General features: G+C 48.2%; 1 protein-coding gene across 2 annotated transcripts in view; it reads left to right on the forward strand.

The window, feature by feature from the left end:
- Positions 1-24,388, forward strand: part of LOC147890844 (uncharacterized) — a 115,663-nt gene that overhangs the window by 21,811 nt on the left and 69,464 nt on the right. For both annotated transcript variants that reach the window (XM_087389534.1, XM_087389535.1), the window contains exons 7-9: positions 9,348-9,404; positions 9,576-9,645; positions 19,050-19,151. In XM_087389534.1, the coding sequence (XP_087245660.1) occupies positions 9,348-9,404; positions 9,576-9,645; positions 19,050-19,151 (229 nt within the window). The remainder of the gene's footprint in view (positions 1-9,347; positions 9,405-9,575; positions 9,646-19,049; positions 19,152-24,388) is intronic.

The following is a 24,388-nucleotide window of genomic DNA, read 5'->3' on the forward strand; positions in this document are numbered from 1 at the left end:
TCCTCGCTACTCCTCTGGATTGCTGCTACTGCCCAACTGGCCCAGCCATCCTGAGGGGAGGTCTCTGCTATGGCCTTCCAAAACCCCTTCTTCTATAAGAAGGCACCTGGGATCTGCACCCCTCCTAGGGAAGTCCACGACGTGGCTACTCTAACGGATCATTGTCAGGGAATGCTCTGACATTGTCATCCCGGCTAGGATAGCTGTGGCTCCTCCTTTATGCATTGCCTGGTCCCCGACATAGATTTGTCAAGATGCTCAAGTAGGCCATCATACTGCCTTTGGTGGAAAGAGTGGCGATAGAGGTTCCTTGGGGTCTAGAGAAGTCAGCTTCATGCCACAGATCTCTGTCACTAACTATGAAGATGAATTGCTCCCATGTACTACATTCTGATGCAGGGCATCACTGAAAAAGAGGCTTTCCTAGCTTGTCCTCCTTGAACTCTAGATTGTTGAAGTCTTCTCCAACAATCCATGAGTCTACTTCTAGGAGGCACTCTGTTAGCTATCTCTAAATGGCAAGCCTCCGCCATCGACAGGCTAGTGAGAGGCTGGTGCATAAACATTCAAGATCCCAATCTTGCACTCCCGATCCTCAAGCCAATCCAGATCACTTGAGCACATTAGTTTACCGGCCAGTTAGTGGCCAGTATGTGACCTTCTTAAACTAAACCTCTGGCTCCAAGCGGATCACAACTACGGCAAGGCCTAAGGCACACCTATCTCGCGAGAAAGCTAAGTAGAATATGGTCATGTGACTGTGGGTGATCCACAGCTCGTCCCTGTGCTGTCCCAATCACTCATCCATCATGCAGAACATCTGCTCCCGCATCATAAGGTTGAAGAGAAGTGGGGTCAATTGCTCCTCTTTTGTGGATGCAAAGTTGAAACTCCAAAAAGGACGAGAGGGGGCTACCAACTGCACCAATGGAACTCCCTTTCTGGGGTGGAAGGATCATGGCCAGCATCTCCATAGCAATGGTGTAATCATCCAAGACATCAATGTAGTTCTAGGGCCCGAGCCTCCAAGACTCCCTCGAGAGAGGTTATTTTGGGGGAGGCGTTAGTGTTGGTGGCTGAGAGAAAGGGGAGGCCACCTGCCTCGCTTTTGAAGAAGTTGGGTCTTGAATGGATGAGAGGACGGACTAGGGCTGAGAGGATGAAGTTGAAGCTGTGCCCATGCCAGGTGGCCTAGGCAGAGAGGGTTGTTGGGGCATTGAGAGAGGCGAGTAGGGAGTATTGAGAGTATGCGGAACACAATAGTTGAGGGGGGGGGGGAGGGGGTGAGGGCATGTGATGAAAGTGATCACCGGCTGGGTTGTGATGGCAGCATGGGGTAGGTGTAGGGAAGGGAGGGGTCACGAGGGGAGGGGTGGGGAAGGTCGGAGAGAAGAAGGAATGGATGGGGTGGGGGGAGGATATCTAGGGGCAACTGAGGAGGGGTGTCGTGGATGAGAGCAGCGGGGGGCTCTTTCGTCGTGACTTGTCGTGCTTGGAACCCACCTGAGAACTCTGGGGCACTGTATTAAGCGGGTCTACCAAAAGGTCGAAGAAGGTCGCTCCCTCAAGTGTCTAAGGACGTCCTAAGGGGGCTATCTCTGTCTGCTTCCCCCTGGGAGCGGGGAGCTGGTGGAGGGCTTGTACTCGCTGTCAACGGCAGGTGCTTAATCTTTGGTTCTTTGTGGCCCTCTTGTCTGACTTCTTCTGGTCCACTTGATCCAAGCCCCTGTAAAGCCACCACCTAGGGGCTCAGGACTTCTGCTATTGTCTGACTGGCTGATGGAATTTGTCCTCTCGGCTCTTATGCCATGACGAGGTTGTGGGTGGAAGGGGGCCCGACCTACTCCCCGAGGACAGGCCCTCACTAGGTGTCCCATCTACCTGCAATCATCTACCTGCAATTTAGGCATTGACCAAGGAGTCCGGAAACCTCGACTCTTTGCCAGAGCTCTTCCCCATCTAGTGTCTCAAGGAGGATCTCCTCCGGCAGGGTCTTTATGCACTCTACGATCAGCTTGAGTCATGGAATCCCATTATCTGCAATCTAGCATTGTGCCAAAACAACCTCTGATGGAGGACCGGAACTCCTTTGGGAGCCTCGAGAACACTTGGTGCATCGTGTCCATGTCATCAACTATAAACCCATGATACCAAGGTATGAAGAACACTAGGTTCGAGCAGAGAAAAATGGGATTGTGCTCTAGCCTCCACCAAGGCCTGAATGGTGACCAAGGAGCTCAGTTTGAGATGGAAGACTTCTCCCCCTTAGATAGTGACCTCCAAGATGTGGTCACTGTTGTTATAATTTAGAAGTAGCTAAAGAGAAATGTGAGGAGACGTAAAAGAGCCAAGAAGTCACAAAGCAACACATGTTTCTAATATTCACAGAGAGTACAAGTTATAGATGTCTGACACACTCATGTACAAGACCTTAAATACGTAAATGGAAGAGATCACTTGTCCTACACTAAGCACTCCACCTCCAAGTGTCTCACATAAAGGATGCGATTACAACTTGTTGCCACATAGCACCTACATGTGTCATAGGCCTAACACACAACTAGAACCTCAGACACCACTTGGCTTAGGTACATATAGCTCGAATCTGGTATTGGATGCTATGATCATCTAGTTCTTAACAATCTCCCTTGATCTAGCATCCATACCATGTAGGGTGTGCTTTGACCAGGGAATCACTAAGGACTCACTTAGAATTGTTTGATCACAAAGAAGTGTACAATCATATAGTCTAGAGTACACTTTCAGCATTGGCGAGGTTCGCTTCATGTTGGATGAGGTATCCTTATGATCAAACTTTTCATCTCATTGCTACTTACGACACTCCTTAATGATAGTCCTGACCGCTTGCAGTAGTAGCGGATACACGGCTTTTCACAAAGAGAGCTTGCTCACATGGACATTTACTTTCTTCATCCTTTGAAGAGTCTGTACTTTTCTCTTTTTTTGCCATTTTGCTTCCTTGAAGCGAGCCATGCCTCGAAGATTACCAATGTGCTCAAGCCACTTTTATTCCTTCGTCCATTGCAAGCCCATACGAATTCTTTCTAAGGTATAGTCGAGGAGTTTTGCTTGCTTGGCCAAACACTCTCCGAAGTCTTCCAGGCTTCATGGGAGGTACCTCCTTTGGAGATTGCTTACTCTTTCCCATGTTGAACTCTCTTCAGGTCTGCCTTTCTGCATGTCACAATGTGACAATCATGTAAGATTTAAGAATCCTCAATTATTAATAAACTTAAAACTTTAAACACATTCCAAATTACAAGTCAAATCATGAAAGGCTTACCTCAAATGTGTGAGTGTTTCACGAGATTCTAGGGAGGCTGGCAACTCCATAAAGTGAGTAACAAGACTAATATTGAGGCTCACAATTGATGAGTGCATACCACTCCAAAATGCATGATCCAAGCACATCCTGTGGATTGCCATGCTCTCTCGTTCCACTCGAATCACAGTCATGACACAACTGTCTATTGGAGAGCTGCATGTATGGCAAGAAGATGCTCCAATACAATATGCATGCAGGTGAAGTATGTCTTCAATGGCCGAATGATGTCAGGATTGATGTGCTCTCTGAAAATAGCCAATGTTGCTCGCTTCTTCTTAAAGGAGGTAGTGATACTAGCATCTTGCATGACAGTAGCAATCCATGGAAGCTTGCCAATGTTCTTTATGAGGAGGTCTAGGCAATGTGAAGCACAATGTGTTCATACAATGGATGGAAATTCTTGCTCAACAAGATCTCTCATCCTCACACAGTTTTTTGCATTATCTGTGATGATGTGGACCACATTCTGAGGACCCACCTCAATATATAGCCTCATGGATGTGTTGATGGATAACCTCTCATGTAGTACTAACACTGCATTGAACTATGCACCAAGGCATGAGGTGACTAATATTGATGATGCCCCTTTTTCGAACATCGCTCCAACCATTAGAGAGAATGATTCAACGAATTTTCCATTCCTCCTTGTTGGGATCAAGAGCTTTGTTGATCTTAATGATATCATCATCAAGTTCAACGGTGCACATCACCTTGTAGATGATCCCTGTCCATGCATCTATAGGCCCCACTGCTGCAACTGCCTTAATCGTGCTCTTCCACCGTGGAGTTTGTGAAACATAGAAAGCAAAATTGCATTCAATGAGATTGTCCTGCCAATCTAAATATGTGCAATGTGTTGCTGCTCATTCTGCCAACTCTTCGAAGTTAATGTAGCTGGTATTGTACCATGTTTCCCCACACTCGTAGTTATTGTGTGTCTAGATGAAGATGTGCAGGAGGAGGGGCAAGCTGACGTGCTGTTCTAGCCCTCTTCTCTACCTAGGAAGATTCACCAAGAGCCATCGAGTCTGCAATCTCCTCGAGCATGGTCTCATCCTGCACCAAACTTTCCTCTTATGCAGCTCCAACCAGGGACTGAGACTCATGAAAATGGTGTGCATCCTCTCTAATAGCTTTGTGTGCAACATTTGGGGTAATGGCAAGACATGCAGAAATGTCATTGTCACCAAGGCCAGACACATGGCAAATGAATCGTGTCACAGTGCTCGTGAAAGGTTCTCCACAATTGTACCTGACCCAGTTGAAGGATTTGGATTAATGGTAGTGGTGTGGGCGGTCCAAAAGAGATTCACGAGTTTAGGCACGCTGCTCAATGCTGACAGCTGTTCAAACTCGAACTCCAATACAAAAGGGGGAATTAGAACCGACCCTCACTGTTTAAACTTGCAAGTTTGAACTTAATTTTTAAATATAATGGTATGGCTTGCCCAAAGACCAATCATGCATGATGCATGATAGTGGCTGCTGTTTCAAACCCTCACTGTTTAAACTTGAAATTTGAGCTTAATTTTTAAATAATAATGGCATGGCTTTCCCAAAGAGCAATCATGCATGATCCATGATTGTCGCTGCTGTTCAAACTTCAAACTTGAATTGTCACCTACAGGCTGTTGTCCTCAATTGGAAGGCACTGGGCAGTGGGTAGGTGCCAATTGCATGCACAAATTACCAATAGGGCTGAAGTGTGAAGTGGAAATACAACGCAACAAGATGCACTGTGCAAGAGTCAAAATGCTTCTGCCTGGTGGCTGCACAGGTTGTTGCCCAGACGTTATGCTGATCTTTTTTTTTGCGCAAAAAGTAGTGCTAGTTATATTGCTTGAAAACGAGAGTACAAGAGGGCCTAAAGGCCAGCGGGCTGTAATCACAAAATGGATACAGCCCGTGGTAACAAAATAATAATAATTACAAGCCTCTCAGGGCATAATCATCGGAGTGTGGACAAACAGCCACCGTGGGGGGGAGTAATGCCACTGAAGACTCTGAGCAGAGTGCTGGAAGATTTGACCCCTTACCCTCCTCGAGAATAACAAACCTCTGTGTGTGTGTGTGTGTGTGTGTGAGAGAGAGAGAGAGAGAGAGAGAGAGAGTTTCCATACCTCTTGCATATTCTTGCCATTACTCCCCTTGTTAGCTTAAGAACTTGCATATAGGCTTATTCCTTTGTTTACATTATGCTTGTGTGTTTGTGTCGAGGTGGTCGGAGGATGTCCAGTGTGCAGCCGAAGGCGCTTCTGTGAGGGTTTCGAAGGAGAGGCCGGATCATCGGACCCATCCTCTAAAACCTTCAACAGAGGGGAGAGGCCCTTCGTCCCATGGTGGTAAGCTCTCTCTAACCAACTCGAAGCCTCCGCCAGGGAAATACTGTAGAAGCCCGCTACCTCTGAGGTCCTCCAAGGGCGGAGCCCTTCCGCATAGATCCACTCCAGAGGCGGTTGAATGATGACCAAAAGGCGGAATCGTTTGGCGCCATCCAGAGGAACACGAACACCATCCAGACGAACATCACCCTCCTTCCACTGCTGTTGAAGAAGCTCCGCTGCTCTGCTACCGATCCAGTCCTGCACCTGCTCCTGGGACTGATCTCGAATCGTCTCCCAAACATTTTCATTCATCCATTGCTCATTCCCGTCATTGATGATAGTGAAGGAATAGCTAGGACCATCATGGGGGGCAAGGACGGACACCTTACCCTCCGCCCCCTTTCGGAGGAAGAAGATGCTGATGTCTAGGCATGCAGGGAAGGAGCCAATACCCGCTGCATCCAAATAATCCCAAGGTAGTGCTCGGTAAAACTTCAAAGGTAGAGCTCTAGGAGCTGCCCTTGGGTGTGGGGACGAGGATGAGGAGTCTGAACCAGATAGAGGGGTGCTGGCTGTCGAACGAGTTGGAGTGGTGCTGGTCATCTGCGGGGAAGGGCCTCTCCCCTCCACCGGGCCAGGAGAGGTAGGCGCGGAGGAGGTCTGTGCTGGCTTTGGGGCCGTAGGTGGTGCAGGCGGATGGGGAGTTCCCTTGGGATCATGCTGGAGGGAGGCGGGGGGGCTGAAACCAAAGGTGCTGGGGGGGATCCCGGGGGGGGGGGGGTAGGGGGACCGAGGAGGAGGGGGGAGGGGGGAGGGGCGGGGTGAAGGATGAGGGGGAGGCTGGCTGATCTTTTGCTTCCCTTTCTCCTTCCCCTTATCGGGCTGCTGCTGATTGGTGACCACAGGGGTCTCTTGCTGTAGATGGGAAGGCTTTTTTGGTCCTGTTTTGTTTCCTTTTCGTTTTCTTTTGACCTCAGTCCAGCCTTCCTCTTCGGGAGGGGGGGGTGTCGATGCCTGGCGGGGGGGATCCTGAGTTGCGTGGATGGGGGCCATCTGAGGTTCTGTCCTCGTGAAGCGAGGGCAGGAGCGCGCCTGGTGCCCGAAGCCGTGGCATCTCAGACACTGATCTGGGCGACCAGTGACCATAATGCGCTGCGTCACCACACCTGTGTCCGTCTCAATCTCGAACTCCGAGGGGATACTCTGCGGATCTAGGACTGCCACTTTGACACGTGGCACCCCTTGGGCTGCCGCCGCATCAACGAAGGTGTCCTGCATGAGCCAGCCAAAGTGCGCCCCCAGGTCCTTGATGATCGGGCGAAGCTCTGTTGCGAGGCCTGGAAAAATGAGGGTAATTGGATGGCGAGGAATGCGGAAGCGGGCATCGAAGTCCGCTACACTGAAACCCCTATACCATGGGACCATAAGGATGATCTTCCCACCCACAGAAGTAGGGGACCCTCTGACCATACCCCCCCCTTCCCCTTGGGAGAGGGGGTGTCGATGATTGGCAGGGGGGATCCTGAGTTGCGTGGATGGGGGCCATTTGAGGTTCTGTCCTCGTGAAGCGAGGGCAGGAGTGCGCCTGGTGTCTGAAGCCGTGGCATCTGAGACACTGATTTGGGCGACCAGTGACCATAATGCGCTGCGTCACCACACCTGTATCCGTCTCAATCTTGAACTCCGAGGGGATACTTTGCGGATCTAGGACTGCCCACTTTGACACGTGGCACCCCTTGGGCTGCCGCCGCATCAACGAAGGTTAACTGCATGAGCCAGCCAAAGTGCGCCCCCATGTCCTTGATGATCGGGCGAAGCTCTGTTGTGAGGCCTGGGAAAATGAGGGTAACTAGATGGTGAGGAATGCGGAAGCGGGCATCGAAGTCCGCTACACTGGAACCCCTATACCATGGGACCATAAGGATGATCTTCCCACCCACAGAAGTAGGGGACCGTCTGACCATATCGCTCGCAGCCTGTGCTGAGGAGAGCTTGAGCCAAAAGATACCACGTCCCATGAGTGGGACCTCCTCAATGTGGCTGTCCTCAAGGTAGAGGGTGGACTGCAATCAGTCCCTGATGTCTGCTCGTGAAGGGGCATAGCCAATGACTCTCCCATAAACGGACGTTTGGGAGAAGTCAGTGGCGGCCTGCTTCACCAAGGAGACCTGATGCTCTGTCAGTGTTATGCGGTAGGCTGATGGAGGGGGGGGGTCCGTCTGGGCCACCGGTTCCGGGCTCACGGCCGCCATACCACACCGACAAACTGCGAAAGCTCCAAAAGGCGGGGAAAGGAAATGGCAGAGGCGAGGGAGGGGGGAGTGGGACAGAGGCGGGGGAGGAAAGAGGGAGGGATGGAGAGGTACGGGGAAGCGGGGGGAGGAGAGGTGGTGGAGTGGGGAGCGAATGGCGAAAGGGGAAGGAAAGGAGGAGGGAGGGGGGGGGGGCAGCGCAGCGCAGGGCGGGGAAAGGAGGGAGGAGAGGGGAGGGTGTGGCAGCGCAGCGCGAGGGGGGGCGGGGAAGAAAGGAGAGGAGGGGGGGGAGGGGGGGTGGCAGCGTTGCGCAACGGCGGGGAGGGGGAGGAAGGGGGCGGGGGGGGTGGTAGCGCAACGCGAGGGGGGGAGGCGGGGAGAGGACGGAGGGGCGGAGAAGGAAGGAGAGGGGGGGGGATGGCGGGCGGAGAAGGAGGAGGGGGGGACGGAGGAGGCGCGGCGGGCGGCTGCGAGCTGGGAGGCGGTGGAGAGAGAGGAGGGGGAGGGGAGAGGGGGCCGCGCAGCGCGAGGGGGGGTAGACGGGAGCGGGGGAGGGGTGGGAGCATTCGTAGGAGCGCTACCAGAGAGTGATCCCTTGTATTTTAACAGACGTTATGCTGATCAGGATCCAGACTGAACAGTTTTCCATACTGGCGACTGCTCCAGGAGATTGCATTCGCTGTACTGCGCGGGAGAACTGAGCCTCAAACTTAGTGCACAAATTTGTCCAGCTGTGCACAAATTATTCTGTGATTCATGCGCACCAATACCCCTTGTTCCCCTCTTGAGCAAAATGGGAGGAGAAAAACAATGCCAAAGCAGGTATCCTATCGGCATCCATGTCCAGGACCCTTTTCATGTATGTGAATGTTTAGAGGGTCTCATCAAACTGCAGAGTAAATGCTACAACCTCTACTTACATGGTGTGGTGTGAAATCAAGAGCTCAATGTAAATGATGGATATAGCATCATGACCTGTGGTCGCTCCATCCTGCCCAGTTTGAGTCCTCAAGGACGTTGGGTGGCCAAACCCACCCCATACATAGCTGTTGGTCTGATCAGTGGATCAAAAGTAGTATTTTGTTTGTGGATCCTGGAAGTCTGCCTGGAAGCACTGCTGCTCTCGCTTCATAAGGGAAGCATCTCCCTTGGTAAGTCTATCCGGGGAGCCCTGTCTTCATGGAGAAGACAAACCTTGTGAAGACGATCCCCATGTATGCATAGGATGAGGCCTATCTAAATTGGTCACGCTACATGAAATTCCTCTTTAGAGGTGTTGAAGATCATAACGTTGGTTTTACCTAGCTTGACCGTCAAATTATAGAAATACTGCAGGGAGTGCAGATGGTGAGCGGTGATTGTGAAGAATAAATGTATGGTTTCTGTACATCCTCAGGTCTAAATGTGCTGTTGTTGTGATTTCAGATGGTTGAGTGCTGCCATTTTCTCTGGAGCTTTTGGAGGTCTTTGCTACTTTGGCAGGTGATCATCTATATTAGTTTTGTGCCACATTAGATTTATGGTTAGCAAATTTCCAATGAGTAGTGACACACATTTCCAATTGATCAGAATTGCTACTTGATCGAGACCTCATGTGGTTTGATGAGAAGGACTCGTGTCTAATTTGTTTGAAATTGTTTGTCTAATTTACAGTCAAAGAGTGCTTGGTGCTGTCAATGGAACTTTGGTGGCTGCAATAATTGTTAGTTTCACAGTCCTCGTGGTATGAACTATAGGTTTTTATTTTCCCTGCATTTTTGTAAACTATGTATAAGATTAATCAAACAAGTAGATTAGCAAACATATGCCTTAATGTATTAAGGTGAACCGAATAGAAACAAGTGAAAAGGATTGAGATGACTTCTTATGTGGACTAGACAAGGAGTTTCTCTGACTTTGGTAGCAATAGCACCCTGTGTGCCTATAATTGGTCATTGGAGGGAGTGTTTTGCTATCTTGCACTTGCAATATTTTGGGAAGCATAGCTGTGCCAACCACATGATTGATTTGAAGCTCTCAAAACTCATAAGGGTTTTCAAATTGACCAAATTTATTGATGGAATGTTTATGAAACTAAAAGGAAACTTGTAAATATTTGCAAAGGTAGCTGCACAACAACGATTGAATCAACCACATGGTCAATTTGAAGCTCAAGACTGCCCCCAGTCGCTCCTTTACCTCCCTCCCCCATAAGTCCCTCTTCTTCTCCTCGCATGCCTTCTGACCATCCCTTCTTCCCCAAACCCCCTCCACCCATAGTCCCGCCCCCCCCTCCCTGTTACACAATTACTATCTAATTCCTACTGCAGATCACGGGAGCAGCACCATATATATCCTCCCAGCCTATCTTGCTGAAGCTCACGAGTAGACAGAGAATTCCGATATCAAAACATACGTGAAAATCTTTCTCTTCTCTCTCTAGTCTCAACAAGCCCCATCTCCCTAGATAGATCTAGATGCCACATGTCATCCATATAGGGCCTTCCTAATGCAACATTTCACCCCTCTCTTGGGATGCATTAAATCCTTTGCCCTTTACATGAAGCGCAAACAAATATACTACAAAAATAGATGCTTTAAGGGAAATGTCGACTGATTCTTCCAAGGTCATGCTACCTCGGCTAGAGCGTAACATTCCTTCCCTCTTCAGACATCAGCGTCCTCGATGATAAAATCTGGGAACACTCTCCGCAACTGGTATACGGATTCCCAGGTAGCTTCGAATAGAGGCTAACCATGCCATGCAACCAACACCGTGGATATCTTCCGATTTCGTATTTGCATTGTTCCTCGGTCCAAGATTCTTGTTGGTTTGCGCCTCGCATTATCCTCTATCTCCTGAAACAAAACCACACCTTCGATTAGTGAGTCACCTGTATGTAAAAATTTCTTTAAGCGCGAAACATGAAAAACCGGGTGCACCTTACACCCCTGTGGCAATTCTAATTTATAGGCTACCTTGCCTATTCTCTTTAGAATTAACCGCGGCCCACAGTATCGAGGTGATAACTTAGCACACTCTCCTGAAGTCAACGACTTTGAGTGCGAAGGAACTCTGAGAAAAACTTTTTCTCCTTCCTTAAATACTCTTATAGACCGGTTTTCATCCGCATACACCTTGGCTCTATCCATAGCCTGGCTGATATGAGCTCTCGCAAGTGCTAGCATCTCCCGCATCTGAACCACACAGTTCGCGGCACCAGGCACTTTATGAGGTACTCCAACTATAGTTGGATTTGCTGGTCTATAACCATAGTTCAGCTCAAATGGACTGAACCTCATAGTTCAGCTCAAATGGACTGAACCTTGTAGAGGAATGTTTTCTATCATTGTAGGCAAACTCCAACAATGGCAACCACTTGTCCCATGTATGTTGCCTCAATGACACATATGCTCTCAGCATATCCTCTAAGGTCCGGTTGACTCTCTCCGTCTGACCATCCATCTCAGGATGATCCCCACTACTCATTCCCAGCTTAGTCCTTAGTGTCTCAAATACCGCTGTCCAAAAATGACCGGTAAATCTGACATCTCTATCTGACACTATGGATCTAGGTAATCCATGCAGACGAAATATATGTTTAATAAATAAATCCGCCACTTGCGGGGCACTAACAGACTCCCTAGTCGGAATGAAGTGAGCCATCTTGGTTAGACGATCAACTACCACAAGGATAGAATCATACCCTCCTTGTGTCATAGGCAGCCCTACAATAAAGTCCATGGAATTGCTCTCCCACTTACTTAGTGGTATTTCCAAGGGCTGTAAAAGTCCGGGTGGCTTCACCCGCTCGGCCTTGCTTACCTGACACGAGAAACACCGTGTCACATATTCATGAATATGCTTTTTCGTCTTTGGCCAAAAGAAATCTCGCTTTACGAGATCATATGTCTTCTCGACTCCTGGATGTCCCGCACACGGGCTATCATGGCACTGTCGAATGACTCTCTGCCTGAGATCATTCTGACTAGGTACTACAACCTTGCCATTTCTTACTAGCATACCATCCCTTATGGTATATCTTGCATATGTTTGGCCTTTTTTGGATGCCAGGTCATCCTTTTCATTTTCCCCGGGTTTTAACACATGAGCCTTAGGCCATAAGCTCTGGACAAACTCGTTCACTTTTTGAGTTTCTCTGATCTCGGTCATTAGAGCACTCTCTAATACCGTGAAACTCAGGTTGTGCATAATGCGAGACAACGCATCAGCAACCTTATTATCTTTTCCTCTTCGGTACCGAATCGTTAAATTAAACTCCTGCATGAGCTCTGCCCACCTAGCTTGGCGGCCCCTCAAGTCAGGCTGTTTACAAAAATGTTTCAGAGTATCATGATCCACATCCACATAAAACTCTGAACCATACAAATAATGTCTCCATGTTTTCAAAGCATGGATAACAGCATACAACTCCAATTCATGAGTCGGCCAATTCTTTTGAGAGGGAGAAAGCTTCTTGCTTTCAAAGGCTACTGGCCTTCCCTCTTGAAGGAGAACTGCTCCTACCGCAATGCCACTTGCATCGGTTTCCAGGAACAACGGTTTTCGGGGATTAACTATTTTTAACACCGGTCCTATGACCACAGCTTGTTTTATGGTGTTAAAACTTTCTTGTTACTTCTGTCCCCATATAAAAAGTACTTTATCTGAGGTCAGATCAGTCAATGGCGATACTATTCCGGAATATCCTTTGATATGCCTTCTATAAAACTGGACAAATCCCAAGAATGATCGCAACGCGGTCAGACTCTGAGGGATTGGTCAAGTCAGTATCGCAACCACTTTCTTCGGATCCATTTCTACCCCGTGTGGAGTAATTATGAATCCTAAATATTCAAGCCTTACCATACACAGTATAGATTTCTTTTTATTTACATAAAGACTGGCTTTCCTCAAAGTACTGAACACTACTCTTAAGTGTTCACGATGCTCAGTAATACTTTTACTGAATATCAGGATATCGTCAATAAAATGTACTACAAACTTTCCGATATACGGACGTAGTAAATCGTTCATAAGCATGACGAATGTCGCTGGAGCATTGGTAAGTCCGAAGGGCATTACCAAAAACTCATAATGACCAAACCTGCTTTTGAAAGCGGGTTTATGCACATCCTCGGCTCTAATCCGGATCTGATGGTAGCCACACTTAAGATCTATCTTGCTGAAAATCACGGCTCCATGTAATGCATCTAGCAAATCATCAATCCGAGCCATCGGATACCTGTGCTTAACAGTGATATTATTCAATGCTCTGTAATCTATACAGAGGCGAAATGTATCATCCTTTTTCTTCTTTAATATCACTGGCGAAGCAAAAGGTGAGAAACTTGGTTGAATCTGCCCCAACTTGAGGTATTCTTCCAGTTGTCTACGCACCTCTGCCTCTTCAGTAAAACTCATTCTATAGGGAGGTCTATTTATAGGTTCTGCCCCCGGGATCAGTTCAATCTTATGCTGAACTTTCCGCTGTGGAGGTAACCCATAAGGTAGTTCATCCCTAAAACATTCAGAGAACTCCTCTGTTATAAGATTAGCCAGCTTGGCCATCTCACCACTTTGCGTAACATCAATGCTAGCCGAAGAATCATCAATCGGCTCTACCGATGCTGTGCAAAGGAATAAAAACTCTACTTGAGCTTTTCGGATTTCCATCATGGAAACCAACAGTCCCTGAGGTATATCTTTTTCACCTCGCAAGACATAAAGCACATCATTCATCTTGAATTGATGTACATGCTTTTTCCAATTAATGGCTGGATTCTTCCTAGAATGCCACGCCATACCCAGGGCTATATCTGCATGAGCAAGCTTAGTCATTTCAAAATCAAGCTTCTCAGCATAGTCTTGAATACGAAGCTCCAACTGGGTAACCCTTTGGTCCCATACTTCAGTTGAACTTCCATCTGCCATCCTGACTGTATACGCATAGTCAGATGGACTTGTTTTTAACTTCAGTTTCTTCACAAGCTTGGAGTTAATCACATTGTGAGTTGACGCCGAGTCAAACAACACAATGACATCATGATTGGCCACTTGCCCTTTCATTTTAATTAACTCCGTATCATTAAAGGCTGTATACCCCGTTGCTGTGGGCTTAGATAGGATGTTATCAGGTGCACTCGTCACTAGCTTAGCAACAGACACACATAACAAACAAGGTACTAACCTCTGAGAAGATCCCGCTAGCTGAATCTGCATCTCTTCCGCTCTGGGACTTCCCTCCATCTCCACGTCGCACTCTGAGATGCACCATCTGAGCCATCCGACGATCTTTGTTACGTGGACAATCCTTCCACTAATGAGGCTGAAGGCAACCAAAACATAAGCCTTCTCTCCTCGCTTTTTCCCTTTGTTTTGGGTTTAAGGGAGACTTAGACCAAGCCCGGGCTGCCATTGGGGTTACTTTCCTTTTTACTCCAATGGTGGTACTTGATTTAGGAGTTTCAGCTGGTTTCGCCTGCTTGGCTTGACCACTCGGCTGAGAACCACTCCCTCTACTAGTCCATTTCTTCTTAAACCCAGATTTCTTCGGATACCCATACTGGGTTCCGACCTGTGCAAACCCACTTGGCTTGCTGCCCTTGGCATACTCATAGTTCAGGGCTATAGCTATTGCATCATCTAACGTGTTCGCGTACTTAGCCCGAACTTCCATTTTTATTCGATCATTCAATCCAAATATGAAATCCTTCATTTGGATTGATTGAGGCAGGGGCTCGTCAACCTTCATTACACTCTCTCGAAACTTATCAGTGTATTCTGCCACTGATAAATTCCTCTGACGAAGGTTCCTATATTGATTCCAAGCTCGGGATGCTTCGTTAGGAGGTAAGAAGTGTTTCCTGAACTCTCTTTTAAACCCCTCCCAGGTAGTGGATGCTATACCATCTTTTTGTTGTTTAATCCACCACCGATCCGCTGCCTCACTAAACATGTGGGTGGCCTCACGGATCTTCTTGATGTCATTTCTAATTTCATAAATGGCGAACGCCTCGTCCCATTTGTGTAACCAGGTCTCAATGACATCGGAACTACGGTCGCTCATCCGACCAGAATACTTTTCCGGTCGCTCTCCTAAGTTCGGACTGCCCTGCATTGGCCTGTAATTGCTGCGCTAACAACTGTTGCAAGGCATCCTCCAGCAATGCAATCCTGCCAGATAAAGTATGAGCTACTGGGCGCGACACTTGCTGGGTCGGCCGGACTCCTGATTCACCAGGGTCCCTCCTGGAAGCTCCTTCTTCTGCTTCCATTCAGTTCAATGGGTGGTTTGTTCTGTTTTGTTTTGTTTTGGGTTTTTTTTTTAAATAAATAAATAAATAAATAAACACCGCTAGAAAGCTGTATTTATAATCTGACACAATTCCCTATACTAGGGAATTCCTGCAATCCCACATGCACACTTTTGACACAGGCATATATCCCAAATGGCGCTTTTTCCTATCCTAGGGAAGCTCCTGCAAACAAACTCAAACTGTAGCACATAGGCATAACCACAAGCATAATCTGTCCCTGCTACAACCTCAAAGCCTCATGCAGGCTGATCACTCACGAGATTCTGTCTATGAAAGTAGAGCATCACCCGACTAAATCGAGAAGAAAAAAAAACAACACGAAACTAATGGAGGTGAAAGAGAGCTCCCTGGTCATCAACGATTTCACCACTTCTTGATTCCATGCAGATCCAGCCACACTCCTGCGACCAATCTACAGTCACAGCTCCGGTACTGGCTGCTTGGCGTTCGAAATCTTGAGCGTATGTGCGCCAGGGAAGCAGGTCACAGTTACTACGGGCCACCAGACTGTCTTGCGTCGCCTCTGCACTCCTAACCTGTTGTCCGCTCCAGATCACCGCTTACGTACTCGCTGCCCAAATCTTGATTACGGGCCACCTGCTCGTCGACTAGCGCTCCACGCCTATCGTCCGCTCCAGATCACGTGTAGCACCAACTTTCCGTCGCAATCACGCTCCTAGCACCTTCCCTTGGGCTTTTCGTTGATTTGCGTCAGTCACAGACTATCAACGTCGAAGGCCCTTACAGGATGATCATCAACAATTTCGTCGATCCCTTCCTTTCCTGCGCTCTGCGACAAGCTTGCGTAGGCCTGCGCCGGTCGACGCGTAGGCCAGTTGTTCATCGTCACATCGCAACAACACAATCTGCCCGTCGCATGGACTCTTCGTTGATTTGGCGCTCAGGTCCTTCGACGATCCCGCTCGTCTCTCTCGTTTGCTCGTCCGTCCCTTCCTAATTTCTAGCCTTGGGCTCTGATACCAAATGTTACACAATTACTATCTAATTCCTATTGCAGATCACGGGAGCAACACCATATATATCCTCCCAGCCTATCTTGCTGAAGCTCACGAGTAGACAGAGAATTCCAATATCAAAACATACGTGAAAATCCTTCTCTTCTCTCTCTCGCCTCAACAAGCCCCATCTCCCTAGATAGATCTAGATGCCACATGTCATCCATATAGGGCCTTCCTAATGCAACATTTCACCCCTCTCTTGGGATGCATTAAATCCTTTGCCCCTAGGCACAATCTTTGCATTAGGCCCTTAGCCTTAGATCTACCTAGTCTGGTGCTATCAACCCTCACCTAGGACCTTGACATTAATTCCCTCCCGATCATTTACATGAAGCGCAAACAAATATACTACAAAAATAGATCCTTTAAGGGAAATGTCGACTGATTCTTCCGAGGTCATGCTACCTCGGCTAGAGTGTAATACCCCCCCCCTTCCCTCTCAGTCTCTTTGTCTCTCCAACCCCCCCCCCCCCCCAAACCGATCACCATTGAGAGGAAGAGCAGAAATCTACATATGACACTTGGTGGCAGATAGGCTAGAGTGCACCAGACTGAAGCTTCAGGCTATGGAGGCTCAGCATGCTGAGTATCCTTTTCACTTTTCGTGAGCTTAATGGGTCTAGGATGATGCAGGAGTTTTTCCAAACTTTGAGACGTCAGTTTGTAGGGACCGAGCCTCAACATTTGTAGGGATGGGACATGTGAGGTACACTTAAGATCCATAGGAGATCTTGGAGAAGACTACCACCTTCTATGTACAATTCTTTCAGCCAGATGAGGCCACCCCATAGGTGCTGGCAGTGGGGGAGATGTGGGTTCACACTCCTCTAGTGGCTACCCCAAAATATGATGAGATAGTTGGAGGCCGTTCATAGATCAAGAGATGCTTGAGACCTTGAAGGTCTTTTCGGTGCAAAATTGCCAGGGAGAGGATGGGCCATCATTTGTCTTTTTTGGTCAGTGTTGGAAATCGATTGGCACCCCTCTGTTTTGTCTTGCAGGTAATCTTCGACCTGTTCCTCTCACAGGTTGGATATGCCTGAGAGCTGGAGACCATTCACCCTACTAGACATAGCTAACACGATCTCTGCAAAAATCTCGAGTCTGTAGCTTTGCCCCCTCTTCTTGGATATCATGTTGAAATATGGGCTAACCCCCTTGGTAATCCCTTGTGTGGCTTGGTTGATGAAAGGGTATTGGGGCTTTGTGCGCTGTGTGACACGTGTACAATTGGGAATTAATCCCATAAATTAATGTGCACTTGTGTAGGCCTTGGTTGAAGTGCCCCTTGCGCCCGGTCAACCTTTTGGGGGGTGAGGAGGCGGCACGGCTATGGGGCGGTGTTGGACCTGCACCTGACACATGTTGGCCAAGTGACACACTCTATAGAGTCTTCAGCAGTATCAGAGCCTAGACATTGGACTGCGGTGTCTCTGCGGCTGACGCGTGGTAGCTGTCTTGGATCTGTCGCGGGATGTGGTGACCTGTGGCTGATGTTTGGCGGTGCTGGCTGTCTTCGACGGACTGTGACTTGATTTTGGCGGCATTAGGGCAGGCTGGCTGCCTGAATTTGGTGTTGACAAGGACTTTGAGGCAATTTGGGGCAGCTTGGTTTGTTGTACTCCATGCATTTGTCTTGCATCAACCTTGGTTGGTGTGCTGGCCTTTGGTTTGGTCAGTACTTTCAGGTGCTTGGCCCATTGGGGGTGTTGAAATATGGGCCAACCCGGTTGGTGCTCCATTTTTGTGGCTTGATTGATTGAAAGGGTATTGGAGCTCTCGTGCACTGTGTGACATGTGTACAATGGGGAATCAATCCCATAAATCAATGTGCGCTTGTGGTGGCCTTGGTTGAAGACCTCCTTGAATCCAGGTACCTTTTGGGGTGTGAAGAGGAGGCGCAGCTATGGAGCGATGTGGGACTGCACTTGGCACATGTTGGCCACGTTACACTCTCTATCAGAGCCTTCATATCATTCATGACACCTAGACATGGTTTGTATGACACCTAGACATGGTTTGTATAGGAGAGGAGCATCTTGCAGAACATACTGGTGGGATTGCTCTTTCAATCTGCCAGCGAAAGGAGCTCTTGGTGGAGAAGAAGGCATTAGCAGCTTGAGCAGGGAGTCCATTACTCACGACCTAGACTGCTCTACTAATGACAAGTAGCTATCACAGTTTCGTGACCTCCGCATCTCACTAAGGTGCAACTCAAACAATACTCATATACATAATCATTTGGTAATTGCTCAAATCCATTGGGTGCCTTGCCTTCTCAAATGGCCAAATCAAGGGAACTAGAACTTCGCTTGTTGCAGGCGGGATTAGTCTTGACTAGAATGGAGACACTGGACTCGGAAGGGCAAGTTGAGAGTGCAGGTTGGGAGTGCAGAGACCACCTCTGGACAAAGGGCACTGTGCACGAGCTAAAGGAGAGAGGGGGGGGAGAGCAAGGGAGTGGAAGGCCTGTGCATCTCAAGGAACAAGCACAGGAAAGGTAGCTGTGAAGGGTGAATATCTGGATAAGGACTTGGTTGTGTTGGGGGTTGGACTAAACCAGGCTTTTTGCAAAATCTGTGTACCATTAAAAAGTATGTATCTTGTCATTTTTCTTTGTTAAAAAATCTATCAGCCTGGTATATCAATGCCAGTTTTGAACACTGATGCCACTGCACTTCTAAGTATCACCATGTATGCTCAATTTTACGAACATTTCAAGTTTACAAGCAAAGTTTAATTTTCTTTCTAACACTCTTGGAAAGTTAAAATTGTAAGTCTTTACTTGGGGTTTTGTCATGAAACTTAGTTTGCAGCTGCTGGTGACCTTCATTGGAGCTCTCTTTTACAAGCAAATTTTAGAGCTGTCCCTGGGAGCATACCAATTATTGCACTGGCATTTGTGTATCAGGTAGGGATTATGGTGGCATGAACTTATTTTCACCCCCACTCCAAGCAAGCGGGGTTTCCTTTTTTTTGGATGTTCTGCATATGGCTTCTGGATCCTTAAAATGGAAACAGAAATATGAAAGGAAAAAATTAATCATACATTACTGGTGAAAGAAATAAAGACTTCAGTATGGAAAGTGGAAAGCCATTGCATGCAGTACCTTCAAGTGTTGTCCTCGGGAAGAAGAGATTAACAATCTACATTCAATGTTACCTACATTGAAGGAAATGAGGAGATAAAATTATCTAATCCTTTTGTGATAGAGCATGAGGGTAACCTCCAATAAACCAAGCACAAAGATGGAAGACTCACTCCATAAGAGATCTTGTAAAAGAGATGTCATTTTATAGGACTAGACGTATGCCATTTAGCCATTTAGCATGGCTGTTCTAAAAAACTGTTTTCTATCTTTACCACTGCTTTTCTATTCTTTCTCTCTGCTCATTTCATACTTTTCTATTCTTTCTCTCTGCTCTCTTTTTCAATTATTGTTCTCATTTAGTGCTTTCTTCATCTTTCTCTTGTTCTCTGTTTCTTTCATGCTTTCACTCAACCACTCATCATTTATCTTGACCATTTTCATATCCTATACATATCCCAAGTATCTTGTGACACACCCCCCCAAGAAAAATTCAGGGGGTGAGAAAGAAAGAAAGAAAGTTTATTAAAGTCTTCGGAAGACCGATGGGTCTATGAGACTCTGTTGCGGTGTCTAAGTACCTCATGAATGAAACGTGCCAAACACCGCTGGTCTAGGTAGGAGACGAATCGGGCCAAAATCCCATAGCTATCTCTGAAGAGGCAGTAGAAACACCCTCAGATCTCATAGTAAACAGGACACCTAAAGATGAAATGCTCCTCTGTCTCAACTTCTTGCATGCCACACAGTGTGCATATGCGCCTCTCCTTGGGTAGTCACTCTGCTCTGCCACTCTCGATACGAAGTCTGTGTGAAGAGACTCGGAACTGCCCAAGAGAGATCCTCAACGAGTGGGGTAGGTGAATTTGCATGTATCTTGGTGGGTCAACGAAACCCTCCGCTGTGATATGTAAGAAGTGATCTCTGTAGAAGCTAAACTTCACTGAGAGTTCACTCGGTCCCAACCTGGTCCGAAATGTGTGTAGCTGTAATAGATCCTCACAGATAACCTGGTTGACCTCGTGTGATAGGAGGGGAGAAAACGGAGCATCCATGCTGGACTGGAAGGGAGGTAGTCTATCCATGTGGAGCCCCAGGCGCTCAAACCATCTCTCTGTGCATGCATACCAACACCTCTGGTCCCCTCCTGCTGCAAGTGCCATAGCAGAGGACAGAGCTAGCCATGGTAGCTTGCTACGCCTAGAGGTGTAATCCCCATATTCCCTGACTCGGTACAGATACGTGATGACTTGAAATGCAACATCTAGCTGTAAAGGCGGTGACCCAAACTTAGCTTGAATGATCTAGTGAGGAACGAATGGCTTACCATGGATCATCTGTGATAACATGAGAACCTATAGCCTCTCCACACGGGCCCACTCTGTATTTGACAAGTCTGGCCCCCAGCATGGGCTGCCGTACATCCCCACTGGGCGGCGGACCAAGGAGTCAAAAAGCAACCCCTTGGTGCATGGATCCTGAAAGTGCGAGCGGAAGCACTACCTCTCTAGTTTGGCCAATGAAGCATACCCTCTGCTCAAGCGTGCCTGCATCGGGAGTCTCATAGTGAAGATGGGTCCGGAAAAGACAACCCCAAGATAAGTGTATAATGAAACTATCTCAACAAGTGACCCATCAAATGTGAATTGCTCCTGGTGCATGATGGCTCGAGATGTATTGAAGATCATGACCTTGGTTTTACCCAGGTTGACCTTCAAATCACGAGACTCACAAAAGGACTGTAGTGCGTCAAGATGTCTCTAGAGCCACTCTACTGAGGAAGACAAGAGAGCTACATCATTTGCGTAAAGCAATATTCGGACCAACGTGCCGGCAAGAGAGCAACCTACCCCCCCTGTGTCTGCATCACTATCTCAAGCTCATCAATGTAGAGGCCAAACGAGGTAGGCGATAATGGACACCCTTGTTTGACCCCGATAGTGCTCATGATCTCGTGTGTCCACCCAGATCCTGCCCGGACTCTTCCTCCTGAAACTCTCGTAAAGTGCCATGACAGCCCAAATGATCTCGTGGTCATAACTCAAGTCCTGTAGGCGCCGTATAAGGCGGGCTCTCGGAACCGTGTCAAATGCCTTGCGGAAATCCACAAAGGAACAATAAACCCTCTGCTTCCGTGCCCTCGTCTCCTCTATGATACATCTGAGCGTGAGAATGTGGTTCATGGTTCCATGATCCCCTTGGTGGGTGGATTCTGAAAAAGCGAGCGGAAGCACTGTCTCTCTAGTTTGGCCAATGATGTGTATCCTGTGCCCAAGCGTGCCTGCATCGCGGGTCTCATAGTGAAGATGGGCCCGGAGAAGACAACCCCCATATATGTATATGATGAAACTATCTCAACAGGTGACCCATCAAACGTGAACTGCTCCTGGTGCATGATGGCTCGAGATGTATTGAAGATCATAACCTTGGTTTTACCCAGGTTGACCTTCAAATCATGAGAGTCACAAAAATACCGGAGTGTGTCAAGGTGTCTCTGAAGTCTTTTTGAAGAGGAAGACAGAAGAGCCACATTGTTTGCATAAAGAAATATTTGGTTTAACGTGCCAACGAGAGAGCAAACAGCCCCCCCCCTGTGCCTGCATCATTGTCTCAAGCTCGTCTATGTAAAGGCCAAATAGACTGGGTGATAAAAGACACCCTTGTTTGACCCCAATAGTGCTCATGATCTCATCTGTCCACCTAGCCCCTGCCCAGACTCTGCCTGCAACTCTCTCTCTCCTTCTATGTGTGTGTGTGTGTGTGTGAGGTGTTCTCTCTCTCTCTCTCTCTCTCTCTCTCTCTCTCTCTCTCTCTCTCTACGTAGCCCATCGCCCATCTCTGCGTAGCCCATCACTGCTCTCTATGTAGCCCGTCGTTGCTCGTTGCTCTCAGCCTACGCCATCTCTTAGCCTACACTCAGCCATCGCTCAGCCTCGCCATCTCTCAGCCTCAGCCTATGCTCAGCCTATGTCCGTTGATCTCTTCGTTATCCTCGCCACGCTCTCCACGCTCCACGCTCTTCACGCTCAGCCTCCCCACGCTCCACGCTCAGCCTCTCCACGCTCCACACTCAGCCTCTCCATGCTCTACGCTCCACGCTCCCCTACGCTTAGCCTCGCCATCTCTAAGCTAACCCTAGTCAACTAACTCTAGTTAGTAGGCTAGTTACAAGCTAACTAGACTGTCATCTAACCAGACTAGAACCAATCAATTTGGTTAGTGTAACCAGACAGTTACACATCCAGTTACTCCACACCAACCCCCCCCCCCCAAAAAAAAGAAACAAAAAGAAAAAAAAAGGGGTGTCATTGTCATTTTCTGTCTATTAGAGACAATCTGTACTTGTCAGAAAACAACAGAAGAATCAGAGAAAATCCTCCTCCATTCCCCTCCACATTCACCCATTCTCCTCTGCCCCAACCTACAGCCCCGCCTTCTCCCCTCCATTGAGCTCTCCCACTTCCCGCCTTTTTTCAGCCACTTGGGGGTACCTCCCGTCATGGGGGGGGATCATGCTCCCGCTCCCGCTCCTGCACTAAGACGTGCACCGAACACAGGTCAGTCAAACGAAATGGGGAAAGGTGGCAAAGATATGGATAAAGCCGCCAAGAAAGATGACAACAAAGCCAAGAAACAAACACAGCTGAAACTCGAGGATGTGAACACACGCTACAACCGCAATGGACTCGGAGTTGAGAGCAAAGCAAAGGTGGGGTTCACCTTTGCCTCAGCTTCAGTCTCAGCTTCAGCTTCAGTTTCAGCTTCAGTCTCAGCTTCAGTCTAGCTACATCCTCATCCTCAGCTTCAGTGCCAGCCTCAACGTCAGCTCCAGTTCCAGTTTCAGCTCCACTTTTGTCCACAGCCTCTATAGTTATAGCTACTGGCTCTGATATACCCCTACCCATGACATTGATTGCTCCACCCTCCCCTAGGATAGAGGGGGTTGTCACTAACATGATCTCTTCCATCTCTCCCTTCTTCTCCCGCTACAGTTCTCTCTCCGATTATGACACCTAGTTTGGAGGGGTCATACACTATTCCGCACTACTCGACCTTTTTCTCCCCTCTACCTCTCAGTCAGCCCATGTTCCCACACCCTGCTGGGATCGCCTCCTCCAAGCCACTATCATCTCCATACCGCACCCATCTCACCTAGTCCTCACCGAGCCTTCAGTCTCATTCTCACACTTTCATGCCACAGTCCTTTGAGTTTCCGCTAGAGCACGGACGAGCTGAGCCATTAGAGGCTTGGGAGAACTTGCTGATGCAGGTTCATAGCATCCGAGAGCACGAGAGGGAGCTGTCACGCTTCGCACAGGAGCAGACACACTTCACCCAGGAGCAAGTGCATCTCATATAGGAGTAGTCTCAAGCTATCCGAGACCAGGCTGATCTCCTTTATAGATCCACACTTTTGGGGGCCATCTTAGTGAAGCAGAGAGATACACATTCCAGGTTTCTGTGGATCAGGATTTGGCACATGGACAGCCGGGATCTGTGTATCGCAGTTTGCTACTTTCCCCCCGAGACCTCCCGCTTTGCTAGAGATATTTGAGGGGAGGATGAGACATCCCCATTTGCTGCTCTTTATCAGTCCATTGTTGACTTCTCTAGCCGCTGAGAAGTCCTCCTAGTTGGGGACTTCAACGCGAGGAAAGGTGCTTGTCAGGCACCACTCCTTGACTTCAGGGATGATTCCACTCTACTGCCAGACATTGACCTTGAGGAGGCAGGTATGCTACGAGTTTCCGCTGACAGACGAGGACCGTTCACATCTTATGGATAGGCTCTCTTAGACCTTGGCAGGATGCATGATCTCATTATTTATAATGGTCTTGACAGATGGGCTGCATCAGGTGGCTTCACGTGCTTTCCACATGGGGGAGGCTTCAGTGTTGTGGACTATATCATGGGATCCCCTGCCTTCACATCTCGCATCACTGACTTTACCGTAGCACCTCTCCCTCCAAGGGCTGATCATACCTATCTTTTCTTTAGCATTTCTATCCCCCGTTGCACAGCACTTTCTACCCCGTTGAGTTCTTACTCCACCTACCAT

The sequence above is a fragment of the Dipteris shenzhenensis genome, chromosome 18, assembly GCF_047967505.1.
Source record: "Dipteris shenzhenensis isolate YYH24624 ecotype China chromosome 18, Dip_SZ_1.0, whole genome shotgun sequence".
NCBI classification, from domain to species: Eukaryota; Viridiplantae; Streptophyta; class Polypodiopsida; order Gleicheniales; family Dipteridaceae; genus Dipteris; species Dipteris shenzhenensis.